The sequence below is a fragment of the Antrostomus carolinensis genome, unplaced genomic scaffold, assembly GCF_000700745.2.
Source record: "Antrostomus carolinensis isolate BGI_N321 unplaced genomic scaffold, ASM70074v2 scaffold35711, whole genome shotgun sequence".
Lineage (NCBI taxonomy): Eukaryota > Metazoa > Chordata > Aves > Caprimulgiformes > Caprimulgidae > Antrostomus > Antrostomus carolinensis.
Window position 1 is genome coordinate 13,207 of NW_010294109.1, and position 20,230 is coordinate 33,436.

The 20,230-nt window shown below is 36.2% G+C and overlaps 1 protein-coding gene across 1 annotated transcript in view; it reads right to left on the bottom strand.

Annotated features, from left to right (window-relative positions):
* Positions 1–16,495, bottom strand: part of NRG4 (neuregulin 4) — a 17,015-nt gene extending 520 nt beyond the window's left edge. The window contains exons 1-3 of the mRNA XM_010177530.1: positions 16,486–16,495; positions 12,302–12,395; positions 4,348–4,497 (exon numbers count right to left, since the gene is read on the bottom strand). Coding sequence (XP_010175832.1) covers positions 4,348–4,497; positions 12,302–12,395; positions 16,486–16,495 — 254 coding nt within the window. The remainder of the gene's footprint in view (positions 1–4,347; positions 4,498–12,301; positions 12,396–16,485) is intronic.
* Between the last annotated feature and the right edge of the window lie 3,735 nt (positions 16,496–20,230).

Sequence of the window (20,230 nt, forward strand, 5' to 3'; positions counted from 1 at the left end):
CTGCTCTCAGAAGGGTCATGAGCTATTCTCCTTTCTGTCCAGTTTGTGTCCTGTGGTGATATAACTCCTCCACAAAGTCTGTTGTCTTGGACAGCTTAAATGGCTTTATTCCTAGACCCTGTTGTTTCGGCTGGCTGAGTTCCTGTTCATCAATATACACTTATCTTACAGGTACTTTGGTACTTCAGCATGAACTTATAATAAAGTGCAGAAATGAATTGCAGATTTATTTTAGTTTTTCCTAGGGTTTTCTCTGTTCATCTAAGCCGTGTGTGTGGCATTCAGGCTTCTATATTGTTTTTAAATAAAAGCTGGCTTATGTGGATTCTGTACTAATCATCCACCTTTCTCATTCTTCTTTCAATAACCCTTGTACAATATGTTTCTGGAGAAAGAAGGCTAGATGGACCTGTATTGACAGATGAATTGTTTGTAGTAAAATATTCCATTTGTTACCTCAGTAACAACGTAATAGCAAGGATTTTTGCGTACTTCCTCTTTTCTCCAAGTCAAAATGATAGGCTTTATCAGTACAATTTTTTGGCAGGTGGTGTTTGTGTTTCTTTCAAGATAGAGTGGTTAGATCTGGATTTGCTCTACCTCCATACACTCTGCTCTGCTAACAGGTTACGCAGCTCCTGGGCCTAAAGCCGCACAGGACCCTACTCCAATACAAGACTTTTTTCATTGTTAAATACCAAACCACTCTCATAAAACCAGTTCTGATTTAAAAAAAAAAAAAAATTATATATATATATATATATTTGGATAAGTTTTACATTGAAATTGGAAATTTTTTACTATCTCTGCTAAAACACAATGTTCCCAATAGTTAGAAATAGCAATAGTTTTATGTGCTGAGCTTTACCGGAATGTAGCAAACAGAACTGAGCATGCTCTTTAAAGATCAGGATTCCCCTTTTCACAGAGAAGTGACTTTTATTGCCTGAATGAAACAACACATTCCTGGAGAAAACTTGATAAAGTAACATAGGCAGCTAATGTGCTGAACTGGTTTTCACATTAACTTTGGGTGTGGACAGTCCTTTTATGAATTCCTACAACATGATATAAATTTGATGAGACTCATCTCTGAGGACACATAAAAGCATAGTCTTTGCAGCAACACTCCTCGTAACACTTTCAGAAAGTAAATTAAAGGTATGCACTTTACTGCCTAAATAATTCTATTCTATCAACCTGAGACTCACTAAGATAGCTTTACAGTTGCCTTTCCTTCAACAGGTTCCAACAAAGGAGGGAGGTTTAACCCTAGACCACTGTTTATCTTTTCCAGTTCTAAGCTGCTTTTTTTCATCACTAGTCCTTGACCACTTCTCCCTCTTCCCTCCCTCCATTCTCTGCTGTTCCTTTCATTCAGATCTTTGTTTCCTTTCCTCTGTCTTTATTTTGTTCTACTTTCCATCATTCTTGCCCTCTAGCCATATCAAATACTGTCTGTTTCTTCATTATCTTTGACTCTCTTTCCTTTTCGTAGGTTTTCTTTCCCAAACCATACCATCTTGATGAATCTTAGTACATAATCAAATATAGCATGAAATCAGCTTAACAGCAGATTGTTGGCAGATTGGAAAAAAAATAAATCCTTGGCTGATAAAAATGTGGTGACTCAGCGTAATATAAAAGGAGAATTATTTCCCATTGCTCACTCAGAGCTTTTCCTATGAAGCTCTTTTCTTTTATTGGGTTACTTTCAGCATTACCTATGATTTGGTTTTATAAGCAAAGCAATGAAATCCTTTCTCTCCACCCAGGTATGCTGAATGGATTTGTTTGTAGGAGCATTAAATGCATAGGTCCTGAAATCTGCCCCAAGCAGCCTGAGAGGAAGAAAACTTGGAAAGGAAGAAGGTTACAAGTGATGACAGGGACAAGAAAATAGAGCACTGATTACATAAATTCTACAAGATTTGATGTATAATTTTAGAGATTCAGTTTCTGTATCCTAAATTGCAATTAATATCTCCTCTTCTGCGTTTCTGTTTTATACTAAAACCATACTAGAATCCTCTGCTGAAAGAATGATAGAAATGCTTACTAACACAAAATATGGGAGAGAAAATTGCTTTCTGATTCTGGACCAAACATATTTGTTAATAAAGTACAGTAGAGGAAACTTGATAGTGCACTATTTCTCGTAACATTTTAAATGTAATATATCCTGTCAAGAGGACAAGTCAAAGATGACACGAACTCTCAGCTAACCCTTATAAGACCCAGTTCTACCCTCTTCCAGGATGTTATGATACAGGTGGTAGATCAAATCTGGGGGAAAAAAAATATTAATGACATCTGCTAGCAATAATTCTTGTTTATACAGCTGTAAAGAGGGGAGTAAACTAAAATATCCACTTGAGACTCCTCTTATATATTGGTCACTTCAGTCAAGAGATAAGGACTTTTAGATGTAAAGTATTTCTTTTTTAGGTGAGTTCTCTAGCAGAAGATGATTGTGCTACATCAGGCTCTGAAGTGTAAAGGTAAGACAAGACAATTTTTAGACAGTTATGTTATTTTCTTTATACTAAAGAAGTTGATCATGATTTCATGAGATTTCCCGAGCTTAGCCTGGTATGTAAGATAGGTTCAAGGGCAACTGTGTTAAGACTGAGCTGCTGTCCTTATAATTTGTCTAATAACGAGACCCTACTACATGTTCTGGCAGTTAACTAAAGCTTATGTAATTTGATTTCCTGTAAAGAAATAGAGTAGTTGAGGTTCTCTTCAAACTGTGTAATAAAAGACTTGCCCAAACCTATAATTGCTGTTATTCTAAGCTTCTGTACTTTGCAATGCAAGGCTCTTTGACCATAAAACTCGTCAGATTGTGTCTCCAGCCTTCCCCTAATTTTACTGTATGTGAGAGGAAAGGGATCTTCTAACAAATTACTCCCTGAATTCTCTGCTCTCTGAAGACTTTTTTTCTCAGAGACAAGCTTTTGCTTCTAAAGAAATACTCTCCCGTACCTCTGTGAAACCTGAATGAATTTTTCTTTAGTTAGTTGAAGCTGTATTCTATTCTCATCGCTTCATAGTCATCTGCAGATGTTCTTTAGCTAACAACTGCTATGGCATTGCACTGCTAGGACAGGATTAATTTAACTCAAATGACTAAGGTGGGGGGTATCCTTTACAACAAGTTGTTTTTTATTTTTGTACAAACTCTTTTTTATCAAATGCTCTCTATCTCTTCTAAATATATTCAGCTATGGGAAAAACTGGCATTCAGTGGGTTTCCATGACAGCAGCTGAGGTGAAAGTACACCAGCTCTTCCAAAGGTCGCCCATTGAAAGGCACTTGATCAGAGAGGTTGATTTGGCAATGTGATTATGGGAGAGCAAAGAACAGAATTGCAAGAACCATAGGTTATCGTAACCAAGGAGAAAGGCAGCACAGGAGTAACAGGAAGAGGCTGTAAGTCTGTGATGGTTAAGAATTACAGGGGCTAGTAAGTTGCCTCATAAAGGCATAAATGCATATTAACAGTATATGACAAAATGAGCTCTTACAAAAAGTGAGGGGACATAGGAGGTTGACTTGGGTATGCAAATTCAGAGAGTAAGTGGAGACAGTAAGTTTGGGTTTGGTATAACTGTGTACTGATATATGTATTTGGTGTTAGAGCATCAAATAGATGAGTTGACTTCATCCCAGTAACTGCTTACATGTTTTAATTTTAAGTCTCAATATGGCTAAAATGCTACTGAAACCAAACTTGCAGCGCTGGCTGTCTAGCACTGACATTTTCATGCTACCTGAACATGGATCATCCTGGATAAATGAGTTAGCCCTCTGATTAGTTCTAGGTATAATTTAATATACATCTCCCTGGGATTATTCTTGAATATGATTCTTTCCTTAGTTTTCCTTTTCAAACCAGGAGCTATAAAGCAATGGGGACCTAATGGCACCAGTTGGTTTGGCTGCCAAATCAGTCCACTGGAACAGTTTCTGATCCCTAAGCATTTTGGTAACCTGCTTCTACTTCTTAGTCTTTGGAGAACATATGGGTTGACTAATGTTTTAAAATATTAGCACTAACTCTAGGTAGTAGACTGTAAAATCTCTCAGAAATGGTTGTACTACATGTATTTTTTACAAAACAAATATAAGTAAACACTTAGAAAAGACATTGAGAAAACTACAAGCCAGGAACTAAAATATTACAAGCAGTAACTTGAGACATCCACATTAATTATGCTGAATAACCATACAAACCTTATGGATAATTCATTACATACTTTTACATTCAAATAATTAGTACATGATTACCAGAAGAAATTTCTACTTGATTAAATAGCTTCAGCACTCTGAAGCACTTTTACCTGCAAAGGAAGTAGAATGCTCCAATTACAAGAACTGCTAGAAGAAGTAGTGAAGCCAAGAAAGCTGCAAACAGGTCACCTTTTGTTTGGGACTTGATGCTGGGCAGCAAAACTTCCTCACAGCGGGCTCCTGTGTAGTTCTCAATACACCTGGGAAACCAAATTTTTTACAGACTAGATGGTAACTTGTCATCCAATATGAAAAGTACAAAGACTTCTTTTGGTCTTAAATGGGGACAGAACTTGTTATGGCATAATTCAAGGTTTATATTTGCTTCACAGCAAGTTTTCTTATAGAATTTCCACTTGCCTCATATTTCTGGAAGAAAGGGAATTGGGCATGTTGGGCATCAAGTTTATATTCTGATCCATACTGTTTTTATATATTAAACCATATCTTTCTTTGTACATTTATTGGATTAGCAATATACTTCACAATGGTGTACTTTGCACTTAAATCCAACTCCTCCACTGGCAGATCTAATTAATTAAATCCACCTCTTTAGTGTTAACAGTGTCATCCCACTGGTTCTTCTCTTGCACACAGTAGTCATGTTTTCTTTTTCCCCTTTCATGTAACGTTTTGCTTTCTTTGTTGAAGAGGTAGTACTGTCAGCTAAATAGACCAAGAAAATGGGAATTCATTGAGACACAGTACACCTTAGATTGCAAAAGTAGTTGTTGCAGTGTAATAATTTATGCCAGAACATGTTATGTGCTTGGTGAATGACCCTCTCTTGGACAGATCAAGCTAAAAGTCTTTTTTACTATGCTTTTTTTAATGTACTGAGCTTCTGAAAACTTCTTTCGAAGAAAGGATTAAAATGAATATGGCATTTTACCATATTCAAATGTTATGATATTTTATTAAAAATAAATAAAATTAATAACTTAGTAATTCAGATTGAGTCACAGATAGGTTGAAGCAAAACTGATCTTCACTTGTCTTATATTTTGCACTTATTCTGCTAAATTTTCTTAAGGGATTTATTGCATTACAGAAAATGGAAAGCACTTCATTCAATAACTATATTCTGCATGTATCTTTTATGTATGTAAATTTGCTTCTCTCTATTTGTATTGCTAAAGATCTTGCTCCTTCTTGCTATTTCTGGCACTGAAGTCATAATAAGCTGTGATATAAGCAATTTCAGGCTCCAGCTGAGAAAAATGGGCTGAACTCCATAACATACTTGAAGTTCTCAACTGCGATTGGCAGCTGCAAGGTATAATTTCAGATGAGGGATAAGAAGGCAGAGTGGGGAGGAACTGCCAAAAAAGAAAGATGTCTAGCATATCTAAATAAGACAAATGGATCCCTGTGAGCATACCCCATGCGTGACTCCCAGCACCTGTAGATGATGGACTACTGAGCTAAACTGTTGCACAAAGAATTACTACCATTTCTTTTAATTCTTTGCTTTTGGAAATAAAATGGGAGACTTAGACACCGGAAAAAAAGATTTAATTATCATCATATATTAAAGCTGTGCAACTGATCAAACAGCCAGCGTTTACTAAGGAAAATGTGAGACTTTTCAAAGTTACTGTGTTTGACTGCTGGGAGAAGGAAGGGTAGGCAGACTGCTCTGATTACTTGAGATAATGTTCCCGATATTTACTGTATGTATGGTGGCATTTCAGTGGCCTATTTCTGAAATACTGTAGAATACTTAAGGAATAGAAGAGTAGTTTGAGTGGAGCATTGTTCTCTAGCAAGTGGGAGAGAAATGCTTTGGAGAGCTGAATAGAATAACAGGGATAGAAAATGGAATATAAAATTCATAGAAGTATTCTTGAATACCAATGAAAATGGAGAATAACACAAGGCTAAAATGATACAGGAATAAAAAATAAATAGGTTTTAGCATCAAATTAAGGCCCATGGAAAAGTTCTTGAGAATGAGTTTAAAGGGATTAAGTCAGTAGCCTAAAGAGAAAAGTGAAGCAGGAGGAAGAAGAGCCAGTCCTAGCTGAAGAGAGTTGGACATGGAATCACATAAAAGGCTAGAGGCAGAGAACTGTTGTGATACAGTAGAGTGAGTTGGCATGAACAGTGCATGGAAGCCATATTCATGTTCTGCGAAAGACCATGAAAAAAAATTGTGAATGCGATAACAGGTTACCGAGATTGTAGCCACTTCCCACTAAATAGAAAACAGAACCAGATGCTTAAGGTAGTCATAAATCTCAAGAGGGAAAAGTGCCAGAAGGCCTGAGACTGTAAGGGAAAAACTATAGCCATTATGAATCGAAGGTTATAGGAAAGCGCAAAAGACCTACACTAAAAAAACAAAGCCAAAACTTAAACATCCTGGATGCTGAACCTATTAATTCTTCCTGGATGTAATCAAAACAAGTTTTATAAACACATTTTCCATGACTTGCCAGTTTAATATTATCTGTTTAACTGTGTGCAATGGATTAGGGATTACAAAACTACCCATCCACTTTCTCTTGACTGATCTGTTGACACACTTGCTGAAAGTGCTTCCATGCTATGTAGAAAATACTGTCATGTAACCTAAAAATGATGGAAGTTTTAACAGAAACAGGAAAATTGAGATGATGTATCTCATGGTTACATTTAAATAAACAAAATTATAGCTAATGTGACCCTACCAACAGGCTCTGCTACAGTTAGGGCATTTATGAAAATCCATATCTTCAAATATTGGCTTGCACAAGCTTTTATGAAGTCATTAATGCTGATGTACAAACAGGTGAAGGACTGTGTTAAATATAAAAGCAACTGATGCTTTGAGACAACCAAGAGAAGTAAGTCCTTTCCTAAAATTGGTGGGAAAGAAACTAAGCAGACTTCGGTAATTAGCAGTAGAACTCACTCAGTAGATCTGCTTATCCTGTTGCATTAGCAGAGCTCTTAATAATTTCAGTGGAGTTACATACTCAGTGACTCCAAGCAAGACAGAAAAGTAGGCTCTAACAAGCATGTGGGCTATGAATGTCATCCAGATTGATGGTATCTCTATATATATAGTCTTCTAGAGGTAGTCGGTCTTACTATATGGAGCCCTAAAAGTGAGCAGCAACTCAGTTTATCTTGCTTATAATGGATGCCTACAAGTAGAGCACATGACACACTTGCAATTGTTAATATGGCAGGCAACTGTGCTTCTGCGCTTGAATGAATGAGTGCAAAAGACAGAGAAGCCTGCTTCTAGGTTATAGTAAGAGGGAGTTACACTAAGTCAGTGGTCACTAGGCCAGGTATTGCTGTTGCACATCACCTGCGTGCTGTTAGCCTGCTGTTCCAGCACATGCTGTCTCTTGGCTTTAAATGGTCCTCCTATGTTGCATTCCAAAGTTGATTTTTAAAATGGAAAAAAGGTCTTTCCTCCTCTAAGAAATTAGAATTTCTAATTCAATCACACTTGAAAGACAACAGCCTTCAAATGTTTGAGGAAAAGCTGTGAGACTAGAAGCTCCCATTATCAGATAGCAGCCAAATTTCTGCTTTCCCAGATGCCTGCACATGCATGCGCACATGCCCACACCTCTTGTCAGATGAGATGAGCCAGCCTTAACTGTTGTACACAGATTTACTACAGGAGCTGTGCTGGAGACAAAACACTAACATAATATATGTAAAGAAATCCAGAGAGTCTTTCAACATAGGATATTAATCAAAACTACCCATATTAGCATCAATACAAGGTGGAAGGAAATGGACTGCATTGGATAAGATGAGATGACTAACAGGTCTGCAATTATATTGATCCTTTACAATCTGATCAGTAATTAAAATACAAGCATAACAGCCCTCCAAAAACACAAGGCATTATTGCTCTTGTTGCAGATGCAGTTCATGAGACAGTGCAAGTGATCTACAGCCTGTCTGATTTAGGTAAGAAGTAAGGTTTCTTTCTCTTCCAGACTCTTAAGGTGGGTGTCATAAGCGAATATCTCACAGACTTGAAAAGTGGAAGTAGGATTTGAGTCAAATATGCACACAGATTCCCACTGCTTAGTATTATACTGTAAGAGTCTTGACTTCAGGTTTCCTTTAGTCTTCCTTTAGACAAGAAAAACCTGGATACCTCTTGATATAGATAACAAAGCTCTAAGCAGAAAAAGACATCTGAAAAATTACCTGCTTGTCAATGTATTTCAGATTACATGGTTGATAGCTTCAAAATGACCATAATCTTCAGTCTGTAACAGGCTCCTAAAAGTTGTCCTAACCCCTATAAGGGCATCTAGTAAGTACGAAAAAGACTTTAAAGACATAATGAATAAGCAATGGAAAAGTTAAGTGGAAGCCCTAAGCATCTTTTAAAGAAGTTTTGTGTTTAGAGGAGTTTCAAAACTGTTACTCTGAAGCTGTATTCATATACATACAGTAACATAAAACTTATGCTACTACGGGAGAGAAGTTATTTTCCCCTAGAACTCTCTTAGCTATGTGTTCGTATGGAAAGCTTTACTATATCTGGCAATTATATTAATTCTGATCACTAATACTTTTCAAACACATAAGATAATGTTGCATTTTATATTTTATGTCCAATTAAAATTAAATCTTCATTATTGACTCTTGTTGGCTCTACTTTTGGTGTGTATTCCAACTGTTGTTCCTACCTTTCAAGCTAAATTGGTCATTTTGTGTTTTCAGAAGAGCCTGGGGCATGCAAAAGTATAGTTTTGGAGGCAGAGAAAGAAGAAAGGCCCAGATGAGTGTGAAGCCCTTCACTGGCAACTTGAAATGTGTATATTCTGAAGGCTTATGACACAGCAAGTATATCACTTGTGGGGACAACTGAAAAAGAGAATGAATGACCCATGTCAGAGAAAGAGCCTGGCAAGGATGGGGAATGCAGACAGTGACAGAAGGAATTTGCATGGGATTAGGAAGGGTGGAGGAGAGATTGGATTAGGGTAGAAGCAAAGGAAGGGGAAAGTGGAGATATCCTTTAACCATACACAGGAATTTCAGGGAGATTTCTAAAGTCTGCCTCTGTCCCTTGCAGTACTTAGCCCTCTGCAGAATATGTTCCCTTCCTCAAAAGAGCATTCAGTATTAATTTCTGTGTGTACTGCCCTGATAAGCAGAAGAGCTGTGTTTGTGTGGTTTTATACCATCTGTATTTTGTCTGAAATACAGAAAGAAGGCTCTCAGAAATCTGCCACGTGGAAGACAATGGAAATACTAGAGCTTCCCCTCAGACAACAAAATCTTCACTTATTCTGCACTGCATTAATTAATGATTATGGGACAGCTGCGCATCAGGTGCTGAGGCAAACAGCTTTCAGCCTCATGTTTTATGATACACCTGAGGCAGCTGCTTTTCCATCCTTCTCCATTCTGCTGCATGTTCATTTAGTGCATTTGAGCATTCCTGAGTTTGGAGCTCATCTTGTCTATGGTGACAGGTGTGCCTTTTGCTGCTGAGAACATTAACTCATTGTTAGGAAAGGAATGGGGGAAGATGGCAGCTGAGCAACTTCATGTTTTGACACACATCAACCGTATTTAAAATCTGCCAGTATTGCACAGGGGACGGGGTTCATCCAATGCTTTGTTTCTGTTAAATCTCTACCTTGTCTATATATCCGTTTCTGAATGCTAAAAATAACTGAAATTCCAAAAGTAAACAGTGGCTCCTAATTTGTTAGCATGTTACAAAATACATATTTCTAAAGAATGATGCAATTTTCCTAGTTATATTGTGAATTTACTTCCAGTGATGTTGCATCAGGTAATCTGGACTAACTATGTTTAGCACAACACATTTGTGTAAATAAGTAGCATGTCAATGCAGATGTGTTTTTACAGTTTTTTAGTCTGTTCTTCCTCCATTTCCCCCTTTTAATCAATGCTGCACTAATGATTGTTCAGCCTTTGATTCTAAAACCAATTCAATTTTTCTGTTGCTGGGAGATGATCCTTTGAGAACACCTGGAAGCTTTAGGTGGGATTTGTCAGAAACCTGCATCAAAGAACTGCGCAACTGTGTGATGACGCTGGTCTTGAAGTTCCAAAGCACCAAATATTTTTCTGAATTGTGCTGAATAGTGATGCATTTTTTGTGTTGGTTCTATTCACATCACTGCTGATTACTAAGGTATCTGTGTGTAAACAAAACCTTTCTCATCTATAATTAGCCTTCTCTGACTGATTAAGGAACATGCTTAGAATGAGGACACACTTAAATAGAATGCTTCTATTTAAACCCATATAGCTTCATAAGCAACCACTAGATACAGAAGAAAAATACTTGATAATTTAAATGCAATAAGATTGCCTAAGTATAACAGAAATGCTCTTAAGATGTTACTTTTCTGCTTCAGCAGATTATAAAAATCCTCTAGTACCTGAATTACAAGTGACTTCATTTGGAGCCTTTTTAAAGTGGAAATACCTACACTGACTAGCTTTTGCTCCTGAAGAATTAATCTGAGTATTTGTTACTTTACATATTTACAGTTATTGCATCAAATATACCTTCCTTATTACAGAATCTACCAAGAGTTGAGAGGGTGCTTTGAAATTGTGGAACCGATGCTGTTAAGTCTAACCATTCTTTTTTCATTTAAGTATTTTAATATAAAAAATACGGGATTCCTTCTGGGAAAAAGAACATGCGTATTTCAACATGTTTAACTTCTTGTGTGTGTAGCATTCATTTTACATCACATAAGCTTGCAAGGTTTAGCAGTTAGAATAAATCATCTTCATACAGCACTTCCAAGTTTTATGCTCACTTCTGGATTGTATGACATTGGACAATATGCTTAATGACAGTGATACGCTGTGTATATTTTTTCAATGAGCATTTACCACAGAATTGCCTCTTCTCTCCTCATCTACTAGATGAGTTTACATGCTTGAGTTTAAATGTTTAAATGGAACTGTCCCAAACAAAAGAAATACTTTATTAGGCATCTTAGAAAAGATTTTGTTTCCTTCTTCAACTGTTTCATCCAGTTATAGCAAAGACTGAAGAGGGAGCAGAAGTTGCCATGGAATTAAAAAAGGTAATATCCTTAAGTGTATGTAATAAGTGTCTAAAAGCCTATTAGTATGTTAAGTAAACCCATTAAATTAACCATAGTTTTATTTTGATGAATGATAACTCAGAATTAGTAAATCCAGAACCATGAAAAATTAAAATTTAATTTGTCATCTTCTTATGTCTTGGTAAATGAGAAAATGAGAGGATGGGGCAGTATTTATGCAGGAAACTTATCACATGCAAAAATAGGAAGTGCTTCTTTTCCAGTGTGCTACATGGGCTTCAAAAAGAAGAATGGTCCCATAAACAAATGGTGTAAGAAGTATCTATATTTGCTGCCTTGATGTTTCCTTATCAAGCAGTCTTTGCCTTTCACTGTAAAGCTGTCCTTTGAATATTTCAGTGAGACTGAGAGAACACAGTAAGTCTTGAATTATGTTCTTTTTTTTCCCTTTAAAAGATTATGTTCTTTTTTCCCTTTAAAATCTTATATTCTTTTTTGCACCTCCTCATTTTGTTCAGGTCAGGCCGTTTTATCATTTTATGTTATAAGAATTTTTGCAATATAATTAATCTGGAAGAAAAACTGGGAATGTACTTTGCTTTTCTGAATGCCTTTCCTATAGTCTATACTTCATGAGGCAAGGGGTATTTTGTTCCTTTCTGTATTGTAATGAGGGGAGGAAATATGGCTCTAAATATAGATACCGTCCTGAATGCATATGTAACTGAGTACTGTTGCATCCATCAAACAAGTATATACCAAGTACACACATTTATTTTTCTCATATTGTCATGTCTTTGTAAGCTAGATAAGTAATCTGAGCTTGAATTACTGAATTTGGAACAGTCATAGGTACTAAGTATTTCTTTTATACAATGTTTTAAAAGTAATTTCTTAAAGAAGCAAAATGAGGAAATAGTCGTTAGACAGCTACTGTCCAATAATTAAACACACAAACTTTAATTTCACTAACCTGCAGAATGGACTGGATACAGTAGGAATCATATAACAAATCCCTCCATTTAGACAAAAAGATCCGTAACTGGTGCCACAGAGTTCTTCATGATCTTAAAAATACGACCAACACAGAGAAAAAAAGACGCTTCTGTATTTTTATCAATCAAATGAGATCTTAATTATACTTTTGGGGAGTAGGGATGACGTCCTAAGGAAAAAAAACAAACAACAAAACACCAAACCAAACCACCACACACAAACAAAACCACCCTAAGGACAAGTAAGGTATCAGTCTTGCCTTCCAGGCCAGCAACATATAGCACTGTCATGCAGAAGTGTTTCATGTAACAATATGCAAAAAGATCATGAATTTATCACCATATCAGACATGAAGCATCTAAATTACATGATTAAATACAAAATTTCACTTGCAGTGAGCACAACTTTTTAATTCTCCGTTACTTCATTTGCCTTTCGTGACCATGAACTGTACTGAGTACGGTGATTCACATGATGACCTATATGAGGTCTGGTTTGTCCTATTCCAGCGGCACAAACTATCTTTAGCTTAACTAGCTTCCACGAGAGAATCAGAGTCAGTACAGATAAACCCAGAATAGTCTCAGGTGTGGACCACGACATTCTGAGACTGCCTCAGGCTGCATCAAGAGCTGAATCATAGTGCAGTTGGACACCACCAGTATTCCCACCCCAATTTTTAACCACCATGGAGGAGGTAGCCTATGAAGGGTCACTTATGTAGAAGACTGCCTATTACAATGTTATTAACACAGATCTTAAAAAGGCTTTTTTCTAACTCACAGGCTTCTTATATGGATTTTTTGTGTTTTAAAGACAATAAGGCATTCTAATAAAATCCCAAATAGAGGATACTAATGTTAGCACTTATAGCAGCAGATGTCTGGTTTATGCTTAAATAGAATATCCAACTTTACCATTTCACTCCTTTTGAAAACAGTCTAAATTTGGAAGTTGTTTGATACATTTAATGCATCAGTAACTTATTTGATATATAGGCACATATATTTTTATATATTTCTTCAATCTTACGAAACCAAAATATCTCAATCGAAAGAAAAATAGAGCAATCTCCTGACATCACAAGCGTGAGAATCATGTGTTAACTCACACTTTAGGTGTTTGTTTTTGCTGTTATTTCTCCCAGAAGTTCTGCAAATAAAAATTCTGCTGTCTCACTATTTTTGTATAGAAAACATGTTCTACACAAAATACAGTGGTTTTTAGGAGGAATCAAGATTTTCATTTTCTTATTTGTCCTTTGGGAAAAAGAGTTAGGGTTCCCCTTTATTCCTGCAGGGAAAAAAAGTGAGAAGTGTGGCCATAAGACCACTGGCCATAAGAATTCTACCCTACAGGGAGCTTCTGCAGCTTAGTATATAAAATAAACCTGACTTAGTCTAAGAGTGGCAGAAAAGCTTAGCTACTTCTAACCCTGTGCAACAAAAACATCGTGCATTCTGCTGTCCTCTAGACCATCTCTAGTAATTCCACTCTCTCATCTTTTCATACATTCTTCCATTTCTGTGATGGCATATTGACATGGGAGTGTGAGTAAAGTCCTAATACTATTTTAAGACAAAGGCAGTTATGCCACAGAACTCACCAGGGATTCAGTTTCATGTTATCAAAGTGCTAGCATCCAAATGGTAACTGGACCTTTTTGCATGTGTTCAGATAAATTAGGGAGCTGGAAGAGGGGTGGAGGTAAGGTTGGAAGGATTGTTCATGTTTGACCTTGTTGCATTGGCTCAGGATGTGGCATAACACAAATGTGTGTTCTGCCTTACCATGTTAGAAGTTAAGAAATTTATTGTAACTCTTGAAGCTTTCTGTGCTTGTCTTCTGGCAATTCATTTATTGCAATTTCAGTATTAAAAGACTTTAAAAATTATTTTTCATGTCTAAGCATAATTGCAATAGGAATATAATGGTAACAGAAAAAAACAAGTGGGTTTTTAAACAAGAACTATAAGTTATTTTATTTTAGTCTATTCAGACATAACAGTGGAACTTCTGTGACAGTGTAATTAAATGGAAGGCTACTCCTTCCTTAAATGAAGAGAGGATATTGAATACGTGAATAGTGTATCAGGAAATCTATACAATTATAAGAATCAAGAGAGGAAAAAAGCAAAACTCAACTCTGACCTGCTCTAAACTCTATTAAGTATATAAGGGAGTTAAGTGCTGTTGAAATTCTACCAGATAGAAAAGCACAATGATAGAAGGTAGGCCCCACAGAAAAATCCCTTTCGACAGCTCGTGGAAAGCCTTCAAAGAAATTCTCATGAGAATTAATGAGAACTTGTTAACCTCCTTAAAATCCTGCCTTATGGTTCTATTTTTTTTCTTCATCTTTATGCAGACATAGGCCTGTCTGACACTGGCATAGCAGTAGAGTACTGAAGAAAACTAAATGCCTCAAGTCATTCAGGTCTCAGAACATTTGGGAGACCGATTCTCTGACTGTAATGGTGTGATCTGTGTATTAAGGACCAGCTCTGCAGCCCAACTAGACATTTCTGTTCTGGCAGAATACCTCAGGCACTCTGCCTTAGGCCTATTAGAGAAACGTGGGAGAGGTGGAAAGAGAGAACAAAAAGTGCATAGGAAGCCTTCAAAACCTTTTTGATTGTAATTACAGACAATTTCTCTGTAGGCTATTTCTTCCTAGAGCCAGACTTCCTTCCAGTGCTAAGGGAAAAACAGTAACCTTCATTTTACCAGTAATGAGATATTTGAAGAAATGTCTATGTCCATGTAGATCGTGTCCCATTTTCCACCCAATTTTGCTTTTCATTAGTTCTATTTTGTGTATTAATACTTTGCTACTACTTATTGAAAGTACTAGAGTAATACAGTATAAGGTAGATGACAGAATTATGAAAGAGAATAAAAGAAAATTCAGGATGCTCTAACAGTAAAAAAAAATTTCTTAATTACCAGTAGTAGTGGGTTTTGCTACAACACAAAAATATATTGTTTTTGTACTCCCTAACCACCTTCCTTAAATCCAGTAGTTTAGATCAAATTTGAAAGCTACAGCTCCGTACCTATAGACAGGGAAGTGTGAAAGCTAACAGTTTATCCATTTCAATTTATAGTCAATGATGCAGGAGTATACTGGAGAATCAGAAGGGGTTCAGTACAAGCCAAAACCCAATTACATTAGCATTGGTGAATGTGCTATGATTTTTCATGAGGTAAGTCAATACATTATATTAATATTATATTAATCTAAAAATGCAAATTGTATGCTTTGAAAGTCAAATGTATACTACGTTCAGACTACCATAATCAAGATAAAAAGTTTAACAAGTCAAGTGACGATGGGCAACAAAAAAAATACAAAATATTCAGCTTTTCAATTAATACAACTGTAGAAACTTTATCAACATATGTTCTACTTAATATATATGTATTTTGATATATCCTTCTATATGAGAGATTAAATACAGAGAAATAGGACACAAAAGTTACTTTTAAAAAAAAATCAAGTTTTGTTGGGAGGAGAAGTGAAGAAGATTGTTCTAACGCTAGACTCTGCATACTTAAAACTGGCAGAGGTAATAGCCTCTAAATACACTGATTCTCAGTTATTCTTTTTGAGGATATGCAAGAAAACCTGCCCCTAAACTATCTTGTCTGTTTGCATTTAAATGTTTGTAACCTGACTGTCCCAGCTATTAAAAACTAAAACAAGTAAAGGCTCAACACCACCTTAACCCCCAAAGAACCAAGCTAGTCTTGATAATCCACATGTTGACTCAGCTGTCTTGCCTAGTCCAGAGGCTAAAATACTACAGACTGTCTAATCCTGAAGTCTGCTAAAACAAAAAAAGGGAAGGGGAAGGAGTGGGAAATGTTGACAGAAGATAAAGGGGCTGATGCATGCTTCCTTGCTTATAGCCAGCTTCAGACTGTATGCTAATTAACCACAAACTGTGGAATATTAGGACTGATCAAAGCAAACATCTCCTAGAGAGAATTTGTACCACTGAGTGGTGCACTCTAGTTTGTGGCCTGGTAAGTGAAGACAGTCCTAAGGAGCAGTTATGACAATCCAATGGCAGCTGTCAAAATCAATGTAATTTTAAGGAATTGTATATTACATATATATATACACACACATCTGTGTAGAGACTTGGAAGAAATTACCTGTTCGCATATTATTCCAACAGCAATTTTTATTCTTGGTCAGAGGCTATTCTTCTAAAACGGCACCTAAAGACAAACATGTAAATTTAGCATGTCATTTTTAATCCCAGTGACTCTTTTTCCTCTGAAGAAATAGCTTTTGGAATGCATCTTTCATTGTTGCTGCTAAGACATTTGTTGTACTTTGACACTGATATACTGTTATATTATATGTAAGTTCCATTAATTCACAGTTAATAGCAAACATTCAAGTCTGCTGTCAAGTTCAGTGAACTCCTTCGGGCAGTACTACAGAGTAAAACCAAATTCACACTAAAGCATGTTTAAACAATGAATATTTTTTTCAAACTGCCATGCTTATTCAGAATGGTAATACCTGATGCTTTTAGGCAATCTAAATTATGTTTTCTGGATAGCTAATTAAATTGGCCTTTGTACCTCGAAAGACAGTGCATACTGTTGAAGCAGTCCTCAGACTGATAATTATTCAGTCAGGTAAGATCTTGGTGGTAGAATTCTTGCACTTCACAAACAAGAACTTCCCAATTTGTAATTCTTAGAGAGAATGTGTGTGTTTCACTTGCCTGTTTCTCATGTCTGGATGTCAGATGAAATTGGTAACATAGGCCATGAATTTAGCAGAACTCAGCAAGATCAAGACTTGTGCAATTATTTTTAAAATACGGAATAGAAACTCTCTGCCTGGACAGAAACCAATCTTCACTTGACATTGCTAAGAAGATGCTTATTCTGTAGACATGCCAACTCTATAACCATCTAGCGTTGCTATATTCTGTTTTCTTGTAAGGTGTAGTCAAGGTTGACTGTACCAAACAGGTTACTAAACGAGCCTAATGTGACAGATCTTATTTTTTAATGTTTGGTCTTTTTTTTCTTAATTATACTTTAAAGTGTACATAAAGTAAATATTTAAGCAAACTGTCCTATATTGGAAGAAAGATTCCCCCCTGCCCCCCATTAAATGGTCAAATAATTGACCAATTAAATGGTCAGATTATTAGCTTTACCAGACATAATTGCCTATACTTTAGCTTTTAGTACTAGAAGGCAACTTTCTGTAGAAGCCCATTTCAAAAAGTATAATGCTTTTGTACTTACTGTATAAGCACAGTTCTGTTTTTCATGGGACCCTCAAATGGCTTCTCTAGACCTTTTAAGTGTCCCATCCATACTAGAAAATCTGAAATGGCAGGTCCCTGCGATACTAGGCTGCATCAGCAAGGTCCCCACCCAAAGGCTGTCCTCTTGGGCTGTCTCACAGATAGGCAACCTTGCTTGCTTTGTGTACACAACCAAGTACAATTAACATAGCATGTGGCACAAAGAAACAAACCAACATGATTCATTTCAGAACTAAAATCCTGTAAAAGAAATAAATCCTCCTGGAGATGGATATTTTTAGCAGTCAAGGTCTGGACTCTAGATGTGCTGTTAAAAAGGCTTTAAATTTACATATAGTGCAATGGGGTGAGGTTACAACAGGAGAAACATGCATACAGAGGCCAAGTACAGAACAGGGTAATAGCCCGATATGTTCCCAGAATCACTTGTGTATTTTTCTAGGGTTACCAGTACTGCAATTTATTGCTGAATTCAAAACATTCACATAATGTAGTGAATATAAATTGCATCATAAAAATATAATATACAGCAGTCAAAAATCTTATTTAAATTTGTATTTTATTGGAGCAAGCAATCCTTTTAAATTTACTTTCCCTTTTCTCAGAATATGCCACAGAATAGTTTAATATCCAATAGCTTTCCGAAAATATAAATAGGATATATAACTTAAATTTCAGGATATGGGTCCTTGAACAGACAAAATAACTTGACTTCACTTCTGCAGAACGGAAATCTTGCATCTCCTTTCCTTCATCTCATTGTCAGTATGCATCTCTCTAGTACTGCTACTGCTATAAGTTGAACTTTTTCACGAGATGCTTAAATCCAATGATCTAGCAGAAAATTCCTTAGAGGAAGGTGAGTTTTCTACTGCATCAGTGTGTTGAATGGCTGTGCTATGCACCTTATCAGCTGTTTGGACTAGAACTAATTGTTACATGTACTACAAACTGTTTATAAGCTGACTGCAGAGAACAAGAGAGTTTGAAGAAGGCTGTGGGACTACTATTTGTTTATTTTCAAACTTTGTTGCCTGCATATTCAAGGAAACAGGGTGGCAAAGGAAGGGGGTGAAAATACTTCCCAAACAATCCAATAGGATATATGTGTGTATGCATAATTCTATTCTTTAAGTTTGGGTCTGATGATACGTTGCTGTGAGCATTCATAGTTGTGGCTTCTTTTTTTTTTTTTTTAACTGAAAAGTAAATTATGAGGTAGTCAGGTATTTATACGTAACTGTTTTTCTCTAGGGTGTTTGTTGCGCTCTGAACGGAAGTTCAGAAGTTTAAGTATGTATCAGTGTCCTATAAAGAATAAATTGGACTCTCTATCTCATTACAAAAGTAAGCTGATATATTGTAAAGAAAATGAAATGCTATAGCAGAAAAAGTTGCTGAACTCAATTCTAACTTGCTTATGTCTGTCTGTGCACTGAACTGGCACTAGAAACACGAGAGATCATTTGTGCATCTACCTAACACTTTCCAAACTCAGTGTCTTCTTTTAAGACACAGCCGTAGCCTATGCTCACAGAAACTTAAGAATCCGGTTCTATGAATGCACAAATGTTTATCTTGCATGCATCTTGGGTGTTCATGAAACATTATTTTGTCTATCAAGTTAGAGTATTTTAATCTGAAACAAGTCTTTTGAACTCATTAGATTTGTCTTTAAATGAGCCTGTGTGCTTTACTCCCCATACACTCAAAACAGAATCCTTATTGCCACCTATTTTTGTGTACTTTTTAATGGTTAACTAAAAGAAAGCACTGAATAATGATTTGGGTTTTGTTTTATGGTTCTTTGCTATCCAAAATTGATCTCTATAAAAACTCTCCTCCAAATTAAAAATTATCATTTCAGTCACATGGCTATTTCAAATACACGCTGTTTGTTCATTTAGATTAAGTTGTACCTTACAGCTGTCTTCAAGAATGGGATTTTACTGCATTATGTATTTTTTTTTAAAATCCAAAAGAGGTATAATCTCAATTCTGCCCCAGTTCTGAGCTCAAATATTTGTTTTGTGAAAACAATGAAGGAAAAAAAAGATTAAATTGCACTATCTGCACAGTAGGCCAGTTAAATTTTCCTCTGAGATGTGTCCTTGATATCTATCAAGCAGATAGTAGTCTACGGTTCTTATTTTCTCCAGGAGCCAGGAACTGTTCTGAAGTCTTGTTAAAAGGAGTCTGTTTATTTTCTCATCTCGGTGGTAACTTCTAATACCCTTACCATATGAAGCTCATAACTGATTTTAGCACAGAAAATCATCAGGTGTCAGAAAAAAATCCATCAACCTGCCTGAAACAAGTGGATATCTCAATAAGGAAGAATGAATTCAAGATGCGATATTACAGCAAATTTGTATAAGGATAACGTCTTACTCAATTTGCATGCTGAAAGTTTCTTTTAAGATGGGATAGCCACAATGTGAAGGAACTAACAAAAGACAAGCGAAGGCAGATGTCAAACAACTCCCAAGTCTCAACATGCATGTGACTGACAGGTGAGGTTTTTTAATACAGTTGTTCAAAATTCTTTCCATTAAGTTTTCTGAAATGACAGCAAATGACTGAGTCCTCTTGTCTCAGGAATG